The 19,603-nt window shown below is 32.0% G+C and overlaps 1 protein-coding gene across 3 annotated transcripts in view; it reads left to right on the top strand.

Annotated features, from left to right (window-relative positions):
• The window catches only part of PLOD2 (procollagen-lysine,2-oxoglutarate 5-dioxygenase 2), a 113,141-nt gene that overhangs the window by 85,910 nt on the left and 7,628 nt on the right, over positions 1-19,603 (top strand). For 2 of the 3 annotated variants that reach the window (XM_058295122.2, XM_058295123.2), the window contains exons 8-16: positions 758-859; positions 3,907-4,032; positions 5,620-5,741; positions 7,389-7,493; positions 10,453-10,578; positions 12,926-13,067; positions 14,902-14,964; positions 16,019-16,132; positions 19,070-19,135. In XM_058295122.2, the coding sequence (XP_058151105.1) occupies positions 758-859; positions 3,907-4,032; positions 5,620-5,741; positions 7,389-7,493; positions 10,453-10,578; positions 12,926-13,067; positions 14,902-14,964; positions 16,019-16,132; positions 19,070-19,135 (966 nt within the window). The remainder of the gene's footprint in view (positions 1-757; positions 860-3,906; positions 4,033-5,619; positions 5,742-7,388; positions 7,494-10,452; positions 10,579-12,925; positions 13,068-14,901; positions 14,965-16,018; positions 16,133-19,069; positions 19,136-19,603) is intronic. The other variant, XM_058295121.2, reaches the window with a different exon arrangement.

The raw sequence follows: 19,603 nt of genomic DNA, 5'->3' as shown, positions 1-19,603 counted from the left end.
ACTTTACAGATGAATTGAATGTCAGTAGAAGCCCGAGAAGAGATTAGTCACAAGGAGTTCCTTTGAGAAATGACTGAGGGAGGGACTGGGGAAGTGATACTTTTTCTTAGATTTGTTGGGTGACTGCAGTTAGGAGCTTGTTCTAGATCTGTTTTATTCTGAAAACTATCTTTTCCTGAATTCTGTGGCCCTGAATCAGTGCCCAGAAGTCTGGTTTATAGTAGGGTAGTTTCCCAGAAGAGTTCAGGGCCTTTTGGTGATAAAGTCTGCTCAATATTTGTTTTGTGAGGTGATGTAATATGAGGTCAGCCTGTCACTGTCCCAACATATTGGGAGTCTCCCTTGGGCATTTTAGACATGTAGTCTTACTACTAAATTATTATTCACATGGCTGCCCTTATTTGTGCTGATTTTGCTAATAAGTCTCATTAGTCTGTTTAAAATTGTATATGTCATCGTTTGGCCTCTGTATTTTTTTTTTATTGTGTCTCTTCCTATGTTATTCCTTATATAATGAAGTAAAATAAGTTTTATTCTTTATGTCTTTTTTTACATTTCCAGAGAAAGTTTCTCGTTTTATGATTCATAGCCTTCAGAGCATGTGCTTTACACACTATGCACCTGTAGGTGGTAAATATTAGTAGAATTATTAAAGGAAAGTACCTAAAGCAAAAAACACTTTGAAACTGGATAGTTGTAGAATGAAAGCCCATTGATAGGAGAGGCTTTCATTTGTTAATTTTCTTTCATTTACCAGATTCTACTGAATTATTTTGGAAACTATGTACCAAATGCATGGACCCAGGAAAATGGCTGCACTCTTTGTTTATTGGATATAATGGACTTGTCTGCAGTAGATGTAAGTGGAAGAAGTATTTGTGAAATGTAGTAATAAAAGTACATTGTCATGAAATAGTTATTTGTAGAAAAGCAAATTATTTTACAGTTTTGATTGTATGATAGATAATAGATTTAAAAACTTAAAACCTGGTGACTCAGAAAACTGCTAGATTTGTATATTTCTGAACTGTTTTGGTATATGCGCTGCTGAAGCGAGCGTCTGAACGGTTTTAGAAAGCAAAGTCAGTTAATCATTAAACCCAGTAAAAGGGTTATTGGGGTTCTTGACATTTAATAGGTTGCTATGATTGGGTGTTTTCATTTTATTTTAGTCTGCTAACTTGGCCAAAGCCCTGAGAAAAAATAGTTACAATGATTAAGCATCTTATGGGCTTATTTGTGTTGTTTTTCAAATTTGGTAATTTAAATAATAATATATGATCATATAGCTAATGACTGTTCTAAATACTTTGCATGGTACAATTCATTTAAATATCACAAAATCTCTGAGGTTGGTAGAACTATTGACTCAATTTTACAGGAGAGAAAATGGAATTGTGTAAATATTAAGTAACTTCCTTAAGGGTACACAATTTTTAAGTGCTGGAGTAGGTATCTAAATTTAGATAATCTAGGTCTAGATCCTATATTCTTGACCATTTTGCAATTTTACTTATTTGTCATGTAGATACCTACTGTAAGCCAGGCATGGTGTTATATATATTTCATAGGTAATTATAGCTATATTTTATCATTTATATTTTAAGAATGACCACATAATAGGAATTATTTATTATTGGTTTGTAAAACATTTTTACAGATCTTTACTCTGTCATCACCAAGAGAAATTTTAGGATATAGTTTAGTAACACCTTTCTTCCAAAAAATTGCTCTGGTAACTTGGAAGAATATTATGTGTGTGAGCAATTGGATTCTAGAGAGTGTTTTTTTTCATTAAAGCTAATTATTTCATTCATTCACCATAGGTTTATTGAGTGCCTACAGCATGCCAGATATGTAGAAGCAATGTTGGTTAAAACTCCTAGGAATGTAGTCTTGGAAACTCCTGGACCCGTACAGTTAATTTTTCTGTAATAAAATCAGGCTTCAGAATTAAGCGAAGTCTCTTCTTACTGCTGTCTGAAAGGAAGAGAAAGAGTAACTTGTATGCATTTAGGAGCTTCTGAATAGAGTCCTGTTTTACTTGAAAATAAGAGTTTTTGGCCAGTCTCTTAAATAAGAAACTGAAAGTTTCCTTCTGGAAAGAATGTTATACTATTTCTGAATGAAGCTGCATCATGAAGATGTTTAAACATTTACCCTGATCTTTTTTGCAGATTGTAGTGTTATCCTCCTGAGGCAGAGTTAATGCTTTTTTATGCTTTTGTTTCCTTTTATATAAACTTTCACGTGTAAGGATAGAAAAATATGTATATGAAATATTCTAATCATGGTTTTTTTTGTATATAGGAATAAGTCACTTGATTCTTAAGTAATTTTATTTTACAGCCTTTTAAAATGTGCTAGAAAGGAAGACAATTCTTTCCATCATGCAAAATAAATTTATTATATGCTTTCTATGTAGAGTTATTATACAACAGGGATATGAATATGAAAATCACATGGGTAGTTAATATCATTACTATATACATAGATGTGGGCCATAGACAAGTTTCTTTATATTTAGAAATAATAGTGGCTGTCTCAGAGTGTTAGTATAAGAGTTTATTAAAGCATTGTTAAAATTATTATAAAAATTGAACATGAGTTAATAATGGAGATATAGCATGTTGAATCTCAGATCTTTTACTTACTACTTTATGTATTCTGGGTTACTTAATTTCTCTAAATCCTGTTTTCTTCATATGTGAATTTGGAATAGTAACTTGTAAGCTTATTTTGAAATTTAAATGAAATGCCTCCTCTCATTTTAATCCATTTTTACGCTTTCCCCTATTGAGTTGAGAATTCCTAATGAAAATATTTTCTGTTTAGCTTTTTATTCATTAATTTAATAAATTTTTTTGTGAGTAAAAGAAATGAGAGGTTAAAGAAGTACAACAATGTACATGGTATACTTCAAGACACATGAATATTAACTTTTAATACCATTAATAAAAGAATGTATGAGATACTATGTGTGATGGGTTGAGTTCCTAATTCAGCACTTAGCAGTAATTGTACTTCTAAAATCTGTAGTCCATAGAAATTGAGACTTTAAGACATGGTTTTACATGTCATGGATACTGAAGTCTTTCATATAGTTCTTACAATTACTTTGTTGATTGTAGTTTATATATGTCTCTGTCTTCCCCAATCATCAGTAAATTTTTCAAGCTAGGGGGTCTCTCTCACTTTTTATTATAAATGCTATAATTGCCTGCCACAAGGATTGGCATATAATGGATACTTCAGAAGTGTTCATGCATTGAATGAAAGGTAAACTGCACATTAAAACATACCCAAAGAGGATTTAAGAAAAATAAATAAAAATGCAGCTATAGAATAAAAGAAAAGAAAATAACTTCCCTTATGTTTAATATAGTAATGACAGAAAGTGAAGAACTGTCAGTGAAATGAAGTTAAAAAGGATCTTCTGGGATAGAAATAAAGGCTCTCAGTTCCTCCATGATTGATTTGTTTGGGCTACAAATTGAGCTCTGAACTTACAAGCCATAAAAAACGAAAAAGGAAACATAACTAGCATTCTACTTTTTAAAATGAAGCTTTCAAAATAGCATTCAGATCTACAGGAATTTCTCTCAAGGCTACCATAAAGGAAGTGTTAAATGGTAGAGTAGGCAATATGCTTAATTATATTTATATAGTAAATATAATACTGAGTTTCCTCTTCAAACCTAAATCATAATGCCAGGATGTGATTCAGTTAAATCACTTTGCTGGTGTCCACAAAATTTATTTCACATGTTAGAGAACTGCCATAGGGCAATTCAAATTTAGCAGATTATATTGAACTGAGATTCTAGTATTTTTATATTAAGACTTGAATAGAACTTAAAATGTAACCATACTAATGAATTTTTTTATTTTTGTCATAAAACATAGATCCATCCAAATGTAACAATAGGTGTTTTTATTGAGCAACCAACCCCTTTCTTACCTCGATTTCTGGACATATTGTTGAACCTGGAATACCCCAAAAAAGCACTTAAACTCTTTATTCATAACAGAGTAAGTATTTGATAAATGGATATTTTATGTGCAAATTATTTTTAGTTCTTTGGACTTATTTTTTTGTTATTTTGTTTGTTTAGGATTATTTACACAAGTCTAAAAGAATTCATTGGAATAAATTCAATGGAGAGTTTTTAGAGTAATTTCTTCCCTGCCTATTTAGGATATAAGGATATTAAAGTCTAGAAACTGTTATCATAATATTGGAATGAGCCACAGGAAACTGCCAATTTTGTAAATCAAAAATGGTTGTATATCAGCAACTTTCATATGATTCAAATTAATGTCAAAGGAGATGTCAAAGGGCCTAATAATCTTTTGCCTTTGGGTTAGTTCTGGTACTTACTGTTGTAGAACTGGTCATTAAATTGCAGCTTAAGGTTTTACTGTACAGAACTTGAAATAGTTTGCAGATAGAGTATTGTTTTGATTGATCACTCAATGGCATGCTCTCCCCCAAAAGATTTTGATACTGTCACTTCCTTCATATATACTCTGAACTTTCCAAACAAATCCCACAAATAAACTTAGGGACTTTTTCCCAGAATTTAACTGTTCAACTGTTTCCTGTTAAAATAGTTGATACTTATATTGCCAAAAAAAAAAAAAAAAATCAGTGGCTGTGAACTGTATGATTTCTCTCCTGTCGTAAAACTTTTCATATACAATTGTTCTTCTCTTCTAAAGTATTTATCAGCTAATTATCCATCTTTTCCAGAGAGTATTTTCAATTTGCAGAAAACAAGCTAAAATAAGTTTTAAAGGATGCATCATTAAAGTATTTCATTTTTATGTGTTGTCTTTTATTTATATTTTTCCTATTTCCATAGGACCTTAAATTCCTTTGGATAGGAGTTTTTAATCTTCCTTTGTTTAAAATGAACTCTGCAGCTTTTATGTGATAAGTCTTTTCAATAAGCTGTAAAAAACATTCACTCCTCAGAAATATTAGGTGAGACTTGATAAATAAGCTCTGGAATGCTCTAATGATGCAGACAGATAATCTTATCTAAATTTTTAGCATAGTTACATCATTGTAATTCAGTAGACATTTATGTTAATGATTTTCCCATATTTCTCTAACAATAAAGTTTTGTTAAATGTTCCCCTCTTTTGTAGAAACACAATTTTACATTTGACCCTTCATTTTTCTCTCTGGCTTCAAAGAATATTCTATGATTTCATTTTAAATATATGATTATATTTGCAATCAAGATGTATTAGGTTTAGTAGGCATTTTTCCTGTGGATATTGACAACACATATCTAAGATTCTTGAGCCACAAACCTTTTTTTTAACCCCTTTGAATTAGAAATATTTTTGGCATCCCAGATTTAAATATATTTAGCAGTAGATGTTTAAAGAATTTGAAGTATCTTCTCTTTAAAGGACATTGATGTGTACCTATTTCAGATTCATAATGTGACAGAACAGGGGATATTTAAATATAACATGTTTAATATAGTTATTTTGTTTATAATTGAGTGAATATGTAGAATTCACAACTCTGATTATGAAACAGTCCCTAGAGCTGATATTTTGTTCATCGTATTGTCTTTTTGTCTAATTTTGGATATTTTACAGGAAGTTTATCATGAAAAGGACATCAAGGCATTTTTTGATAAAGCTAAACATGAAATCGGTACTATAAAAATTGTAGGACCAGAAGAAAATCTAAGTCAAGCTGAAGCCAGAAACATGGGAATGTATGTTTTAATAAACTTAAATAATTTTACTAAAGAAACTCTAAGAACAAATTTATTTTTCAAAATCAGTATCCTAAAGTTTGAATATGTCATTTATCTGTGTGTGTGTGTGTGTGCACGCATGCCTATTATGTTTGTATGGATTTACATATAGAAGGCCATGGAAGTTATTTACTTCTTTTTTTATTCGCTATGTTTTTAATGGCTAGTAGGCAGCATCCTTAATCAAGCTACTAAATGAAATTCAGATCAAGATTTTGAAAAGAAATATGCCGAGAAATCAATTTATAGATAGACTGATAGGGTGATGATTTAAATGTTTATTATCTGAAGGTTATGCACATTAAAAGTGTGTGTTTCAGATGGAGGGGTAGATATTTCTACTAACCAATTTTCTACTCATCCAGGCAAATATTGTAAACTCCTGAAGACCGATTTTATGTTGTTAGATTTTTGAACTGTTCAGGCCACAATTAAATAATAAAAATTCTCATTTTTTAAATGAATCTTAATTGACTATGCCTAGCACTGTATTAAGAGCTGCTAATAAAAAGGTGAATAAGACATGGTGAGGGAGGGCACCACAGAACTAGGAAAGGACATAATACGTGCAAACGTTTCATAGATCATCCCAGAATCATGAGTGCTCATCCTTGGTGTTCCTGGTGAACCCCAAGACTGTCCCAGAAAAGCATACATCCCAGTCATTATCCCCCTGGTCAGAAGGCAGGAGATAATCTGTCTTAGAAATAGTTTTATACGAATCCAGTTTTTTAAAAATAGTATTTATATAGTTATTTATTTATTTTAGTTTTTATTCCCCCCCACTCTCTGAGTGGCTCCCTTGTCTGCCTGCTCGTTGTTTCCGCTTGTTGTTTGTGGTTGTTGTCTGTTCCGTATGTCTGCTCATTTTTTCTGCTTGCTGTTTGTGCTTGTTATCTGCTCTGTGTGTCTGCTCATTCCCTTTAGGGGGCACCAGGAATCAAACCCAGGACCTCCCATGTGGAAGGTCCAGCTGCTTGACCAAAAGCCAACTGCTTGAGCCACATTCGCTACCATTTTTAATTTTTTTTTTTTATTTTTGAGATACTGGGGGCCAGGAATTGAATCTGGGACTTCCCATGTGGGAAGCAGTCACTCAACTACTTGAGCCACATCTGCTCATGCAAATCAATTTTTAAAAGTATCAATACCTAAAGAGCTGTGTATATTGTGTAATACTCTGAGGTTCACTTAAAACTGAGTTGTTGGATAAAAAAGAATTCATTTCGTGTGTGTATGTAAAAATTTTGTAATTTGTGAAAACTTTTGTTGATAAAATGATAGTAAGTTATTTTCCTCTCCCAGATAGGATTAAATACTAATTTATAAATTATCATTCTAATCAGATTTGTTATGACTTAAAAAGCTTAGTGGCTTGGAAATGTATTTTAACTGGCCTAAAATTTTAGTTTTGACCACATGTGCTGTTTTGATAAATCGACCATTTTGAAAGATAAGATATTTATGTGGATATTATCTCACTATTTAGGACATGAAAGTTCATTTGGAGAAAACTTATTTTTCTTATAAGCTTTATCTTAACATTTTTCACCTGTCAGTACTTATTTTATCTAATTCTTATTTCGTTTTCTTTGTTAATGTTAGGGATTTTTGCCGTCAAGATCAAAACTGTAATTATTACTTTAGTGTGGATGCGGATGTTGTTTTGACAAATCCAAGGACTTTAAAAATTTTAATAGAACAAAACAGGTACTATTTAAGATTCACTATTAACTAATTTATAAAATGATAATCATTTCCCATGTCTATGTGTGTAAGGTATTGTCTTTGGAATATACTAATCTGTGTTTAGTAAATTGAGATAACTCACACTAAGTTATTTTCTAAACCTTGTAAGCTTTCAATTCTAATTACTTAGGTTTCTTCTAAAGGGGTCAAGCAGAAAACCTGATGGCAATTAGAAATATTTAATGATAGTTACAGTTACACATGTAATATTTGTTGATTATGTTTGCCCTATTTTTCTCTTAAAAGCTGAGTGAAATTATTATATATCTCATATGAGAAAATTTCGAATTGTTTTATTCCCTGTAGTTTTTTTTTAGTAGAATTCCTTAATACTTTTGCCTAAAAAATCTCATTATTGTAAACAGAGCTGTAGTTTTTAGAATCAAAAGAAGTTTCAGAGATACAAATTATCCCAGAGCCAGATCTGTAGCTTTATGACTGTACTAATTACCTCTGGACAATACTTGTTTTCATTTTATTTAACTGGAAATAGAAAAAGCCACCATGATAACCACTTAGGATACCAATCTTCACATTGTTAATACTTTTGCTGCTACTACTGATAGCAGCCCCTCATTTGATGAGTGCTTACTAAGATCCAGGTACTGTTCTAAGTACTCTTGTATTTATTAACACACTTATTTTTCATTACAAATAAATGGTCTAGTAGATAAAATGTTAGAATGATTGTTTTTAGTTTGCTGAATAATGTACATTGAAAATCTTACCTACTTTAGAATAGATGCCACCACAATTTATCAATTTGAGAATTTATTTTTTACCTCGAAATCTGAGACCTCTGAGAATCAATCTATATATATAGTCACACACTTAGGTAATTTTACAAATCATACGAATAAGGTTTTGATCATTAGGCAATGACAAGTAGTTGGGTTACCCTAGAGATACAGGATAGAGTTGTAATTTGTAATGCATAAAACCCAGTGGAATTATTTTTCTTGAACTTGCAGTGTTCATTTCCTCTTAACTTGATTGAAATGCGTTAATGTGTAGTGCACACATACTTTTGATAATACTTAGATGTTTTTATTTTATGACTTTTTTTTAGGTACTTATTATTTTCTTACTGAACTCTTTAACAATTCCATACTGTGTATTTACCACACCCCCATTAATATTAAACTAACCTTATATTACTTTTAAGAAATAAAATTTTTCTTATACTCACTAACCCAGTGGCCATCTGGGTCCTGGACTCTTGGAGAGCCTTTAAAGCTCAGTTTATATGCCTTGTTCCAAGGATTTTTGTTAAATATAAAAAGTTTAGATTCTTGTGATATCTATGGCTCTTGCTTCCCTATCTGACCACGTGGTTTCCCTGAGAAATTAATCTGCACAAAGAATTTTGTGAGATTTAATAGAGCCAACTAAAGTTAGATAAGCCAGGGCTTGGTTTCTATCGTATGGGTTGTGATTTTTCAGCATCTTATCAACTTTCTTCTGACTCTTCTCTTTCCATCTCTTCTATTCACTGCCTTTCTCTAAATTTTACTTCTTCACTTAAATAATACAGTTCATCATTCCCCAGCTGCTTCCCTTACATTTCCACAACCCAAAACATTGAGCTCACAACAGATGAATTTTGGTTTTCCAGATTTCCTGAACCAAACCTATTTAGGATATAACTGGGATTATGCAATGCAAGATTTTTTTTCTTTTCTACATATTTGACCTTGCCTGTTACTGACATTGAATTACAATTCCCTAAATCAATAAATAAGTGGACCCTAATTCACGTTATTCAGGTTAATAAATTCATGTTATATTATGTTCAGTATTGTAGTTTTCTTAATGAAACAAAACCTGTTTCTGGTTAATATTTAATTTTAAAAAGAATTAGAAAAAAAGAAAACAGAGCTCTTGTACAATGTGTTTTACCAATTTTGTTTCATTTTTTTCTGTGTAAAAGGAAAAGTTTAGAAACCAATCATGCTCCACAAGAAACCTAATTCAAAATTGTGAAACCAATTCACAAAATTGGGGCATTGTGAATTAGGTTTCTTGTGGAGCATGATTGGTTTCTAAACTTCTTCTTGGAGGCATTGTGTAAGCTTTCCTTAACAATTACTTGGCACTATGACAGTCCACATCATTTTAGAAGTAATTTTAGAGGAACCTCAGATTTTCTTATCTCATTTGGAAAGAATATATAAATGATAAATTAGATTTCCCTAAGGAGAAATCTGGTGTATTTTGAATTTATAACATATACTTGTCTCAAAGGGACCACTTCCTTGGGAAGTAGTAAAACAGAAATATGGCAATTACCCTCTATTTTCTAAATAAAGAAAGGGCAAGAAAAATGTTTATGTTGTCAGGGCCATCTTACTGTAACTACAACCCATTAAAATTTTAAAAAATATGGAAATACACTTTTAAAGTAATTTGGGGTTTAATTTTAGGAATACTGACCTATTTAGAAATCTCCTAGCCATCTTCATTCATTTTTTTAATTCAACAGAATATTTGTTGGATACCTTAATGTACCAGAGGCTGTTCTGTCTGTCCAATGGCAATGGAAATATTTGATTTCATTTGGTATAATTTCTGAAATACTTGAAATAAGTTTAAATAGGTTAAACAATTAATGTAATTTCATTTGGATGTAACTAAGGTTTTATGGTCACTTTTAAACTTTTACTAACATTTTAAATTTTTTTTTTTTAATTATTTTTAAGAAATATGATAGAAAATTAGTAGTGCACTCAGTTAAGAAAGGTATTGGGAAGATATTCCTCTTTCTTTTACTTTTGTTTTTGGTGTAACTTTATGTATGATAAATTAACTTTATTGTATTATATTAACTTTGTTGTGGTAGGTGTTATGCTAAGCTCAAAACACATAATTCTGTGTTAATTTAAAAATAAGCAATAACGTAGAAATTTCCCTCTTTCTTTAGAAAGATCATTGCTCCTCTTGTAACTCGTCATGGAAAGCTATGGTCCAACTTCTGGGGAGCACTGAGTCCTGATGGATATTATGCTCGATCTGAAGATTATGTGGATATTGTTCAAGGAAATAGAGTGTAAGTACTCGATTTAAGTTCTTAGTGTAAAATACCAGAATCTGCAGATATGGTGCTCTTAATATTAATGGAAAATAATTTTTGTTATTCATCTGTTTTCTTTATGTTTCATGAAAGTGTGAGAACCTGAGACCCTTTGGGACCTTGGGATACTAGTGTAAAATTGATATATTTTTAAAAATTGCTTTTAAAGTTCTAAATCTTCAAATTAAAATACTCATAGTGGTGGGAGATACCAATAAATAATACATGGTATTCATGGGTTGCCATCTAGTTGCTGGTAGAAGAGTAATAATACTCTTTAGTTAAAAGTTTGTAAAGGGAAGGTAACTATAATTTAGTGAGAGAACGAGGGTTGCTTTGATTACTTTTAAAAAACAATAAACAACACCAACAAACAAAAACTTCCAATAGTCCCTGTTGCATGAATGTTCTGCAATAGTGAAATAGCTAATATTCTGCTTTAAATAGCAGTTTCTTCACCAATATCTGATTTCCTTTTCTAGAATTTGAAGAGAATATACTTGGTACAACATGCATGCATGATTGATATTTCTTTCAGAGGCAACAGTTTATATTTGTGAGCTAAAAAATAATGACATTTGAAATAGTTTTGCTAAGGTAATGTCAGGAAAGAATGCCATTCCTTTTTCCATACAAATTTTGAATCAGTGTCTGAGTATTTAAGTGCTTTGCCTTCATTCTCAGATACATCAGCCAATTTTAAAGGGAAAACATTTTTTAATGTTTACAAATATCAGCATTTAAGTTTAGAAAAAAAGATATACTCCTCTTTGAACAGTTAAGTGGTAAAAAGATGTTTGTGAAAGTAGTGATAGATATAGAAAGTTTAAATTTGAATGATTAAAAATGATAAAGACTTTAGCTGGCTGCTGCTAAGAGGCATGAGCTGAGAAAACTTACGATCATGTTCACTAGTTTCAAAACATTTTAGTTGACTTTTGTAGACTATATGCCTACTGTGGGTAGCAGAAATAAAAGTCCAGCAAACTGGAATAGAGAATTCATTTTTCATTTACATTTCTGGTCATTTTCTGTGACTGTTGTCTAATGTATAAGGAAAATAATCTAGGAGAGGTCTCTGATCTAGTTAATACAAGAATATGCCTTGTGTCCAAAAGCTACAGGAAGGAAGGAATGATGTTTGTTTGGGGTAGAGGGGTGGGTATATATACATACTTTTTTTTCCCCTTCAAAACTGAAACACTCTACACTCCACCGGTGATTCATTTCTGAATTCAGCTGACAGATCATATTCTTCAAAGACTTCTTTTAAGTCCTTTCAGACTGCTCCCGAAAGACACAATGATATATTCCTTTCAGTGTCTAACTACATTTCCTTGGCCAAAATTTTCCCTTTCTGTTCTTAGAAGTAACAGGTACAACACTTGAGGCAAACCTTTTCCTCTGCTGGTGGTATGGGTAGGATGTGAGTCATGTTCAGGATGGGGAGGTAGTGCTGGAAGGAGTGAAGGACCAAAGAAACCAGGTCTCTGTGCGCTCATGTACTTCCAGCTCTATTTCTTCACACCTTCCTTTGTCTATAAAGGATTTGAGGTAGCTTAATGAGTTTGAAGGGAATATGTTTCAGGAGAACTTTAGACTGTATTCAGTGATGTTTGGGAAAGTGTCTAATAACTGGCTGTGGGGGGAAGCATAAGGTGCTGTGAAACTATGTCATTATCTGTGGTATAAATACATCTACCACTGAACATGGACTTGGGAAGAGATACCAAAACTCAGCTCCCAGGAGCTAGTGTGAATCAGCTCTCACATACCACGGAACATATTTTATTTTTTTTGCCATCTAACTGCTCAATCTTAAATGGAGACACATTCCATACAGCAGAATATTATATTCTAACTGCAACAAACAAATGGAGGACAGCCAAAATACCAAACAAATAGCAGTCCAAAATTGAAATTTATCTAGAGAGAGGGAGTGATTTATCTCCTAAATGCCAAAATATTACATGGTATGTACCAGTTAATCCCCTTAACTGAGGAGTTACTTTCATAAATTACATATGAAAACTTTATGAAAGTTTGTCAGAACATAGATATAAATATGTTAAACACAGGTAATAATTCAGAATATTAGCAGTTAACTTTGGAAGACGCAGGTGATTATAAATCAATTGTGGTTTTATGTAAATCTACACACATACACACACATCAAATGTCATTACATGTATTAGCATGTAATTTAATTCAATAATTTATATATGGAAATTTTTAAGCATAAATAAAATTTATTTTTAAAACTTAAAAATAATTTTTTTTTTTGTATTTGTGGTATTTTAGAGTGTCTTCTCTTTACTTTCAGAGGGTTATGGAATGTCCCATACATGGCTAATGTGTACTTAATTAAAGGAGAGACACTCCGATCAGAAATGAATGAAAGGAATTATTTTGTCCGTGATAAACTGGATCCTGACATGGCTCTGTGCCGAAATGCTAGAGAAATGGTACGGTTTACAATCATGGCTTGCTTAAATGTTTTTTATTATATGGCTTGCTTTACCATTTGGTGTGCAACTGTGTTTTGATGTGCTTTTTCTTTCCAACTTGAAAGTACTAGCCAATTTTTTTGGTCCTGTATTAGAAAGTTGGGAGCAATTTTGCAGAATAATATTTGAACATTTACGTATAGAAAATATTTGAAAAACGTTAGGTTTGATAACCAGGCTAACTCATGTAAGAAACAAGTAGTTTTACTCTTCAGCCTGACTTTATTATAAAGTAGCATATGCAGAACTCAGGAAGGAATGAACAGGATGCCATTCTGGATTTAATCTGTATTGCCAAAGCCGTGGAGCTCTATAGGTCAGCAGTCAAGACAGTGAGCAGACCACTGTGGCAAAGCAGTACACCAAAGCCCTTCGTGTTTTATGACCAGCTGTTTACTGAGACCAAGTACGCAGAAGGGTCAGTCCAGATCTGCTGGAGCCCCTCCTCAGGGATGGGTGTTTAGCTCAGAACTCCCAAACCCCTCTTCCCCATGTGCACTCAACTTGCTAAGAATGGTTATCCAAAACTTAGATGGATTCCCCATCCGCCGGTTACCTTTCCTCCAAAATTGGTGTAAGCGTTTCTGTACAGTGCCAGTTAGCAGCCCTCCTTCCCAACTCTGAGTTTTGGGAATGTTCTGCCACCTAAAGGGGATTGGCTCTGACCTTTTCCAACTGCCCATTACCAGAAAGGTGACAGCTTCTCATTACACAGCTCATTCTGTCAGCCACTGTTACGTCTTTTGCCAACTTAAGAAATTCCTGTAAGGAGGAATAGACACTCCACAGGCAACTCTTATTTCTCATGCCTGGAAGAATAGATTGAACCAGAAGGAAAAGGCAAGGGGGAATTTCACAGAGTTGTTGCAGATCACATTTCTGTTTTTAAGAATTTATCTTTAAATGGTCATTTGTAAAGCTATACGGAAAACTTTACCAAATTAAAATTAATTAGATAAAACCTTGTCAAAATTATCATTTACATATTTAAAGAAGTATGTACTTTTTCCCCTGAAATTGATGTCCATATTTTCTCTAAGTAGATGGGCTTTATATATCCTTATTAACTTCAGACTTTTAAAAAGCAGGTTCCTTAGGGCAAACTGGGAGAAGGATTGAGATGCAGAGTATATTTAATCTATGTGAAAAATTAATACATTGCTGTTTTAAAATTATATTTTAATTATAAAACTCAAATTATTATGGAAATTAGAGTTTATCTTTCAAAATGTATAAATATGTTTTAAAACATATTTATATGATTTTCAGGTTTAAAAAGGATAGTGTTATTTCCTAAATTCTGCATTCATATGAACAAGTATGATTTAGGGACAAATCAGAAAAGTTGGCAAGTATTTTTTCCCTTAGTTTAACAAGGCATGTTTTGTTGGAATATATTTATTTTTCTTACACGCCTATCTGTATCATTTTATTGAATAGCCTCAGTAACTGTGATTATGATTTGTGCTCATATTTGGCTAATTTGACCCAACAGCGCATCCTGGAATGGCCTCTCTCTTATGTTTTTCTATGTCTTAATTTGTGTCTAATGAAAATTCTACTAAGGAATGAGCTTGGATTTCTGTTTGACAAAAATTTTTTTAAAAAACAGGGCTGGTGTTGTTTCTTTATGTGTATGCTATGAGCTTTGCTTCGTCTGCATGTTGTCCACAAAGGATATTTCAGAATGCTAGCTTTTGAGCAAGGGCTGTTATTTTGTTTATTTACCTAAGAATACCTGAAAGAGAGAGGATGTGCAGGTCAACTTACCTGATGCTTCTCTTCATTTTAGACTTTACAAAGGGAAAAAGACTCCCCTACTCCGGAAACATTCCAAATGCTCAGCCCCCCAAAGGTGTTATTTTTATTTACTTATATTTATTTTTGTTTATAATAGATAAACAGTATATTGCCTTGCAGTAAAGTTTCTTTAAGAGCCTTCTTTCCATTTAGCTTGGTAAAATGTTGGTATTCATTGGCTCTTAATTTTTATATATGCCTTTGTGTGTGTGTCCGTGTGTGTGTGTGTGTGTGTGTGTGTGTGTGTGTGTGTGTGTTTGAGGGAGGGCATTGTGTGATATTCAACTCTTGCTTCTTTGGTGGCTGGTTTGGTGGCTGGTTTACATTTTATGCTTTTGATGTGAGAATGCTAAACCCAAGTCCTTTTTACTAGTTTTTCCTAGGTTGTTTCCTTTGTCTTTTTAAGGAAGAGCAGAGGTAGGAGTGACTGTAAAGTGCTTGTTGATAAAAATGAGGCTTTGGGTATACTTCATTAACTTCTTTTATTAATCCCTAACCCTTTACCATTGAAACAGGTATAAAAAGAGACAACCTTACCTTAGTGGTGTTGCCACATTTGTTTTGTTTGTAACAAGGATGTGAGACTAGTTTTCTCTAGCTACTTTTTAAACCATGATTCTTGTTAATTATTGTGTTCAGTCTTTAAACATGAGGACAACACATACATATATAAAGTAGACTGATGATGAAATATTAACATTTTGAATGCTTTTTTAAAAAAAAAAAAGTGACATGCCTTCTTTGAAAGGAAAAGGAGCCAAACAGGTACAATTTGTTGCATTTGATGTCTTAAAAATATTTCTGCTTTCAAACAGGAATTTCTTTTCCAATGTCTACATCTAGGATCAATGAGAAAGTGACAAACAATCCATTCTTCCTCTTCTTTTTTCAGTTGAGTGTCAGTGCTATCAATTAATTTTGTGGTATCTGAATTGATAATTAATCAAAATTCCATTTCTTTTATTTTATATCACGCATGTTTTATGTGAAAAGTGAAAATGCATGTTCATGAATGAAACATAAAAATTGAATGTTTGTCTTCTATGGTTAAATTTATTTTCTTGTACTTTCCTCTAAGATTGTTAATGCTATTATTTTTTGGCATATAGGGTGTGTTTATGTACATTTCTAATAGACATGAATTTGGAAGACTATTATCAACTGCTAATTACAATACTTCTCATTATAACAATGACCTCTGGCAGATTTTTGAAAATCCTATGGTATGTATTTCATACTCAACTTTATTTTTTACTCAATTTTCTGTAACTCTAAATGTATATTAATCAATTAGGTAATAATATGACAATATGGTAAGAGGGTTGTTAAAAAGAATTTATATCTAGTAATTAATTCTATTTCATGATCTGTAGAATCAGTATAACTTTGACCAAAACTTTTTTAAAAATAAAACATCTATTAGGTTTGGGAAAGGGAATTTTCAGTTCCCTTGATTTCTCCCCAAATTTTTGTTTCATATTTTTAAAAGCACCATTCAATATTTAATCACAATTTAAGAAAAATGTTTATAAATAGCTCATATGTGACGATATTACATTTTGATTTTCATGAAAAAATTTCACAAAGTTAGTTTGGGAGTATATATTTTATTTTATCATTTCGTTTTATTAAAATAATTTGTGAATGTATACCAAATATAGCCAGAGAAAATTGCAAAGTATACTGATTCAGCATTTCTGGAAAGTCTTACATGAAACCATTTCCTTTTTTTTTTTTTAAATACCATTTCCTTTTAAAGTCTAAGTTATTTCTTTCCTTAAAGATTTGAGTCATACAGGAATTAATTCCTTTTTAGTCTTACTCTTTTCTTTAGTCAAATTGGCATGTTTATTCAAGTGAAAGAACTGTCTTGAATAATAATCTCTATCTCTACTATTTGTGGCTTTCCTTCTCTCAGTAGTACAAGTTTTAAATTGCAGAAATACAATTTACCTGATGAAAATTGTCTTTTATCTTTTTTTTAGAAGTAGTACATCCTGATACAGTAAATTTAATCATCTCTGAATACTTTATTGAATAATAAAAGAATGTATTTTGACATTTTTGTATTTTGAAGTTCTTTTGTTCCATTTTACATGCATATCTGTATCTTTTGCAAAAGTAGAATTTAAAAGTGTTTTTTTAATAATGAGAATGGAATAACATATTTTACTTTGGCATTGAATCTCTTGGTGTTTAAAGGGGTCAAATTATTTGATTTCCTGGGTAATATTAGATTCCTGGTAAAGTGTCCTAAATTGAATCCTGAATTGCAGAAGTTAATGTAGGATTAAAGTGTTTGGGCTTTATGCTATGAAAATATCAGAATTAATTAGGAGTTGTTTTTCTTTTGATGGCTTTGCTTTGTTCTTTGGAAAACTAGCCTGTTTGACATGCCTTATGAGGGATATCTGCATAGCAAAATATTTGATGATTGTCCAATTAGCAGAATATCTAAGAAGTCAGTAAAGTCAGTTTGCTCTCTGATAATTAAGAGGTGGCATAAAAGAAAAAGTATTTATGCCCTAATGTAAAAATCATAGGGGCTTTTTTCAAAAAATCAATAATGATATGTAGGAAAAAATACTCTAAAGGAATTTCCTAAACTGATACGGATGAATATTTCTAATTTTCTCCATATTTTCCAATAACAGATATGGACTTTTCTTAGACTTTCCTACTCTAACCAGAGATATAGTAAACTAAGAATGGCACATACACTCGTTATGGCACCTCTGAAATCTGCCCTCAAAAATACATTTCAGATAATTACTTTTGGCACATAGTTTGATGGGGTTATTTTGAGTCCATGCATCAGTTCTTCCCTGATGACTGTCTCTTTTTTTACTTTGTAAAGAGAAATTAAGAATTTGTTAAACCAGTCTAAAAATATCTAAGAAGAGATTGTTTTTGATATATAAATCACTCCATATTTAATATATATATATCCTCTAACTATTGGATTTTAAATCAGTCACTTGATCTGGCATAATAATTCCTTAGCTTATGCTGGAAAGACTGAGATATCTTTGTGTGTGGCTTATGTGCTAGAGATTGGTCAAAGAGAAGAATCAGGTTCATGAACCAGCAGGAAGAAGAGCCGTCAACTGACACATGTGTATTGACACATCTCTATGCCTCATTTTCAGTAACTAAAAGAAGTGAAGGTCCTAGTAATACCATGATAATTCTTTAATAGATACGAAAAACTAAAGTGAAGGTAGAAATTTTAAATTTATTTAATGTATCAAAATTATTTTAAAGTAATTCACTATAGCAGGATACGTCAGACTCCAGCACATTAATTTGGTAATTGGCATTTACTTATATTTGTTGGTAGGATTTTATTCTTTATCTTTCACTTTTAAATACTCAAATTGCCACCCCTGTGTGTATGCATAGAATATGGCATACAAATCTAATCACTAGAAGGTAACTTAAATTTTAAAATCCTGCAGTATAAAACTTCTGTTTTAGTTTCCTTGGCTCCTCAAGCAAATACCATGAAATGGGTCTGGTTAAACAGTGAAAATTTATTCACTCGTGGTTTTGCGGTTAGGAAAAAAGTCCAAATCAAGGCATCAGCAAGGTGATGCTTTCTCCCCAAAGACTGTGGCATCCAGGGGCTGATTGCTGGCTAACCTTGGTCCTTAGCTGGTCACATGGCAAGGTACATCATGGTATCTCCTGGTCTCTCCTTTTTCTTCAGGGTTCCTTTGGTGTTCCACTGCTGACCTATCCCTCTGGCTTTCTCTGTCCAAATTAAATTCTATTGTAAAGGACTCCAGTAATAAGATTCAGACCCATCCTGATTGATTGAGATGGGTCAAACCTGAACTGAAGTAGCCTCATCAAAAGGTCCTACTTACAATGGGTTCACACTCACAGAAATGGATTAGATTTAATAACTTGTTTTATCTGGGGTACATACAGCTTCAAACAATTATAACTTCATAAATAAAAATTTCATATTTTTATAGAATAATGTGATCATACACAGAATCAGGCAAAGATTAAAATATCAATGGTGGTTTCATCAAATTGCTGTTGTGTTAACTGCATGTAGTTATAAGTGGTTTGAGCAACTTTTATATTTTTCAGTAAAATATTTATAAAATGTATTTGCTTTAATCTCTGCAATTTATTTTTTCTTTTGGTAGGACTGGAAGGAAATGTATATAAACCGTGATTATTCAAAGATTTTTACTGAAAATTTGGTTGAGCAGGTATGGATTTATGACTATGATCTGCAGAACATTTTTAACAACTTTTGCAAGGGAATATTATTAATACAATACTACTGTAGGTGGCTCATTGTGAGAGTGAAGGAAATATTCTATAGATGTAATTCATACGGTCACTTACCAGTTATACAACTTTAAGAATCACGTAATTATAAAAATGTAGACTATGGAGGTTAACAATAGTTTTAGATCATGCCTTTTTTTAGCAGACTCAAATTTCAAGGCTCTCTTAAACTATTAAAAATAATTAACCATGTCCCTATCTCTGGCGTAGACTTCAAAGCTTATCTTTGAAAGAAACTGGGCTCCAAGAGTCTCTTCTCATAGAGGTCTTTTAATAAACGAATTCTACTTTAGAATTGCTCAAACTATTGCTAATGCCTTATTTCAGAGATTGTAAGACCATCATCGATTCTGATATGCACCATTATTTTATGTGCTATGATAAAG

The sequence above is a fragment of the Dasypus novemcinctus genome, chromosome 4 (assembly GCF_030445035.2).
Source record: "Dasypus novemcinctus isolate mDasNov1 chromosome 4, mDasNov1.1.hap2, whole genome shotgun sequence".
Taxonomy (NCBI): Eukaryota; Metazoa; Chordata; class Mammalia; order Cingulata; family Dasypodidae; genus Dasypus; species Dasypus novemcinctus.
The sequence above is the reverse complement of the archived record's forward strand: the minus strand, read 5'-3'. Positions and strand labels throughout refer to the sequence as shown.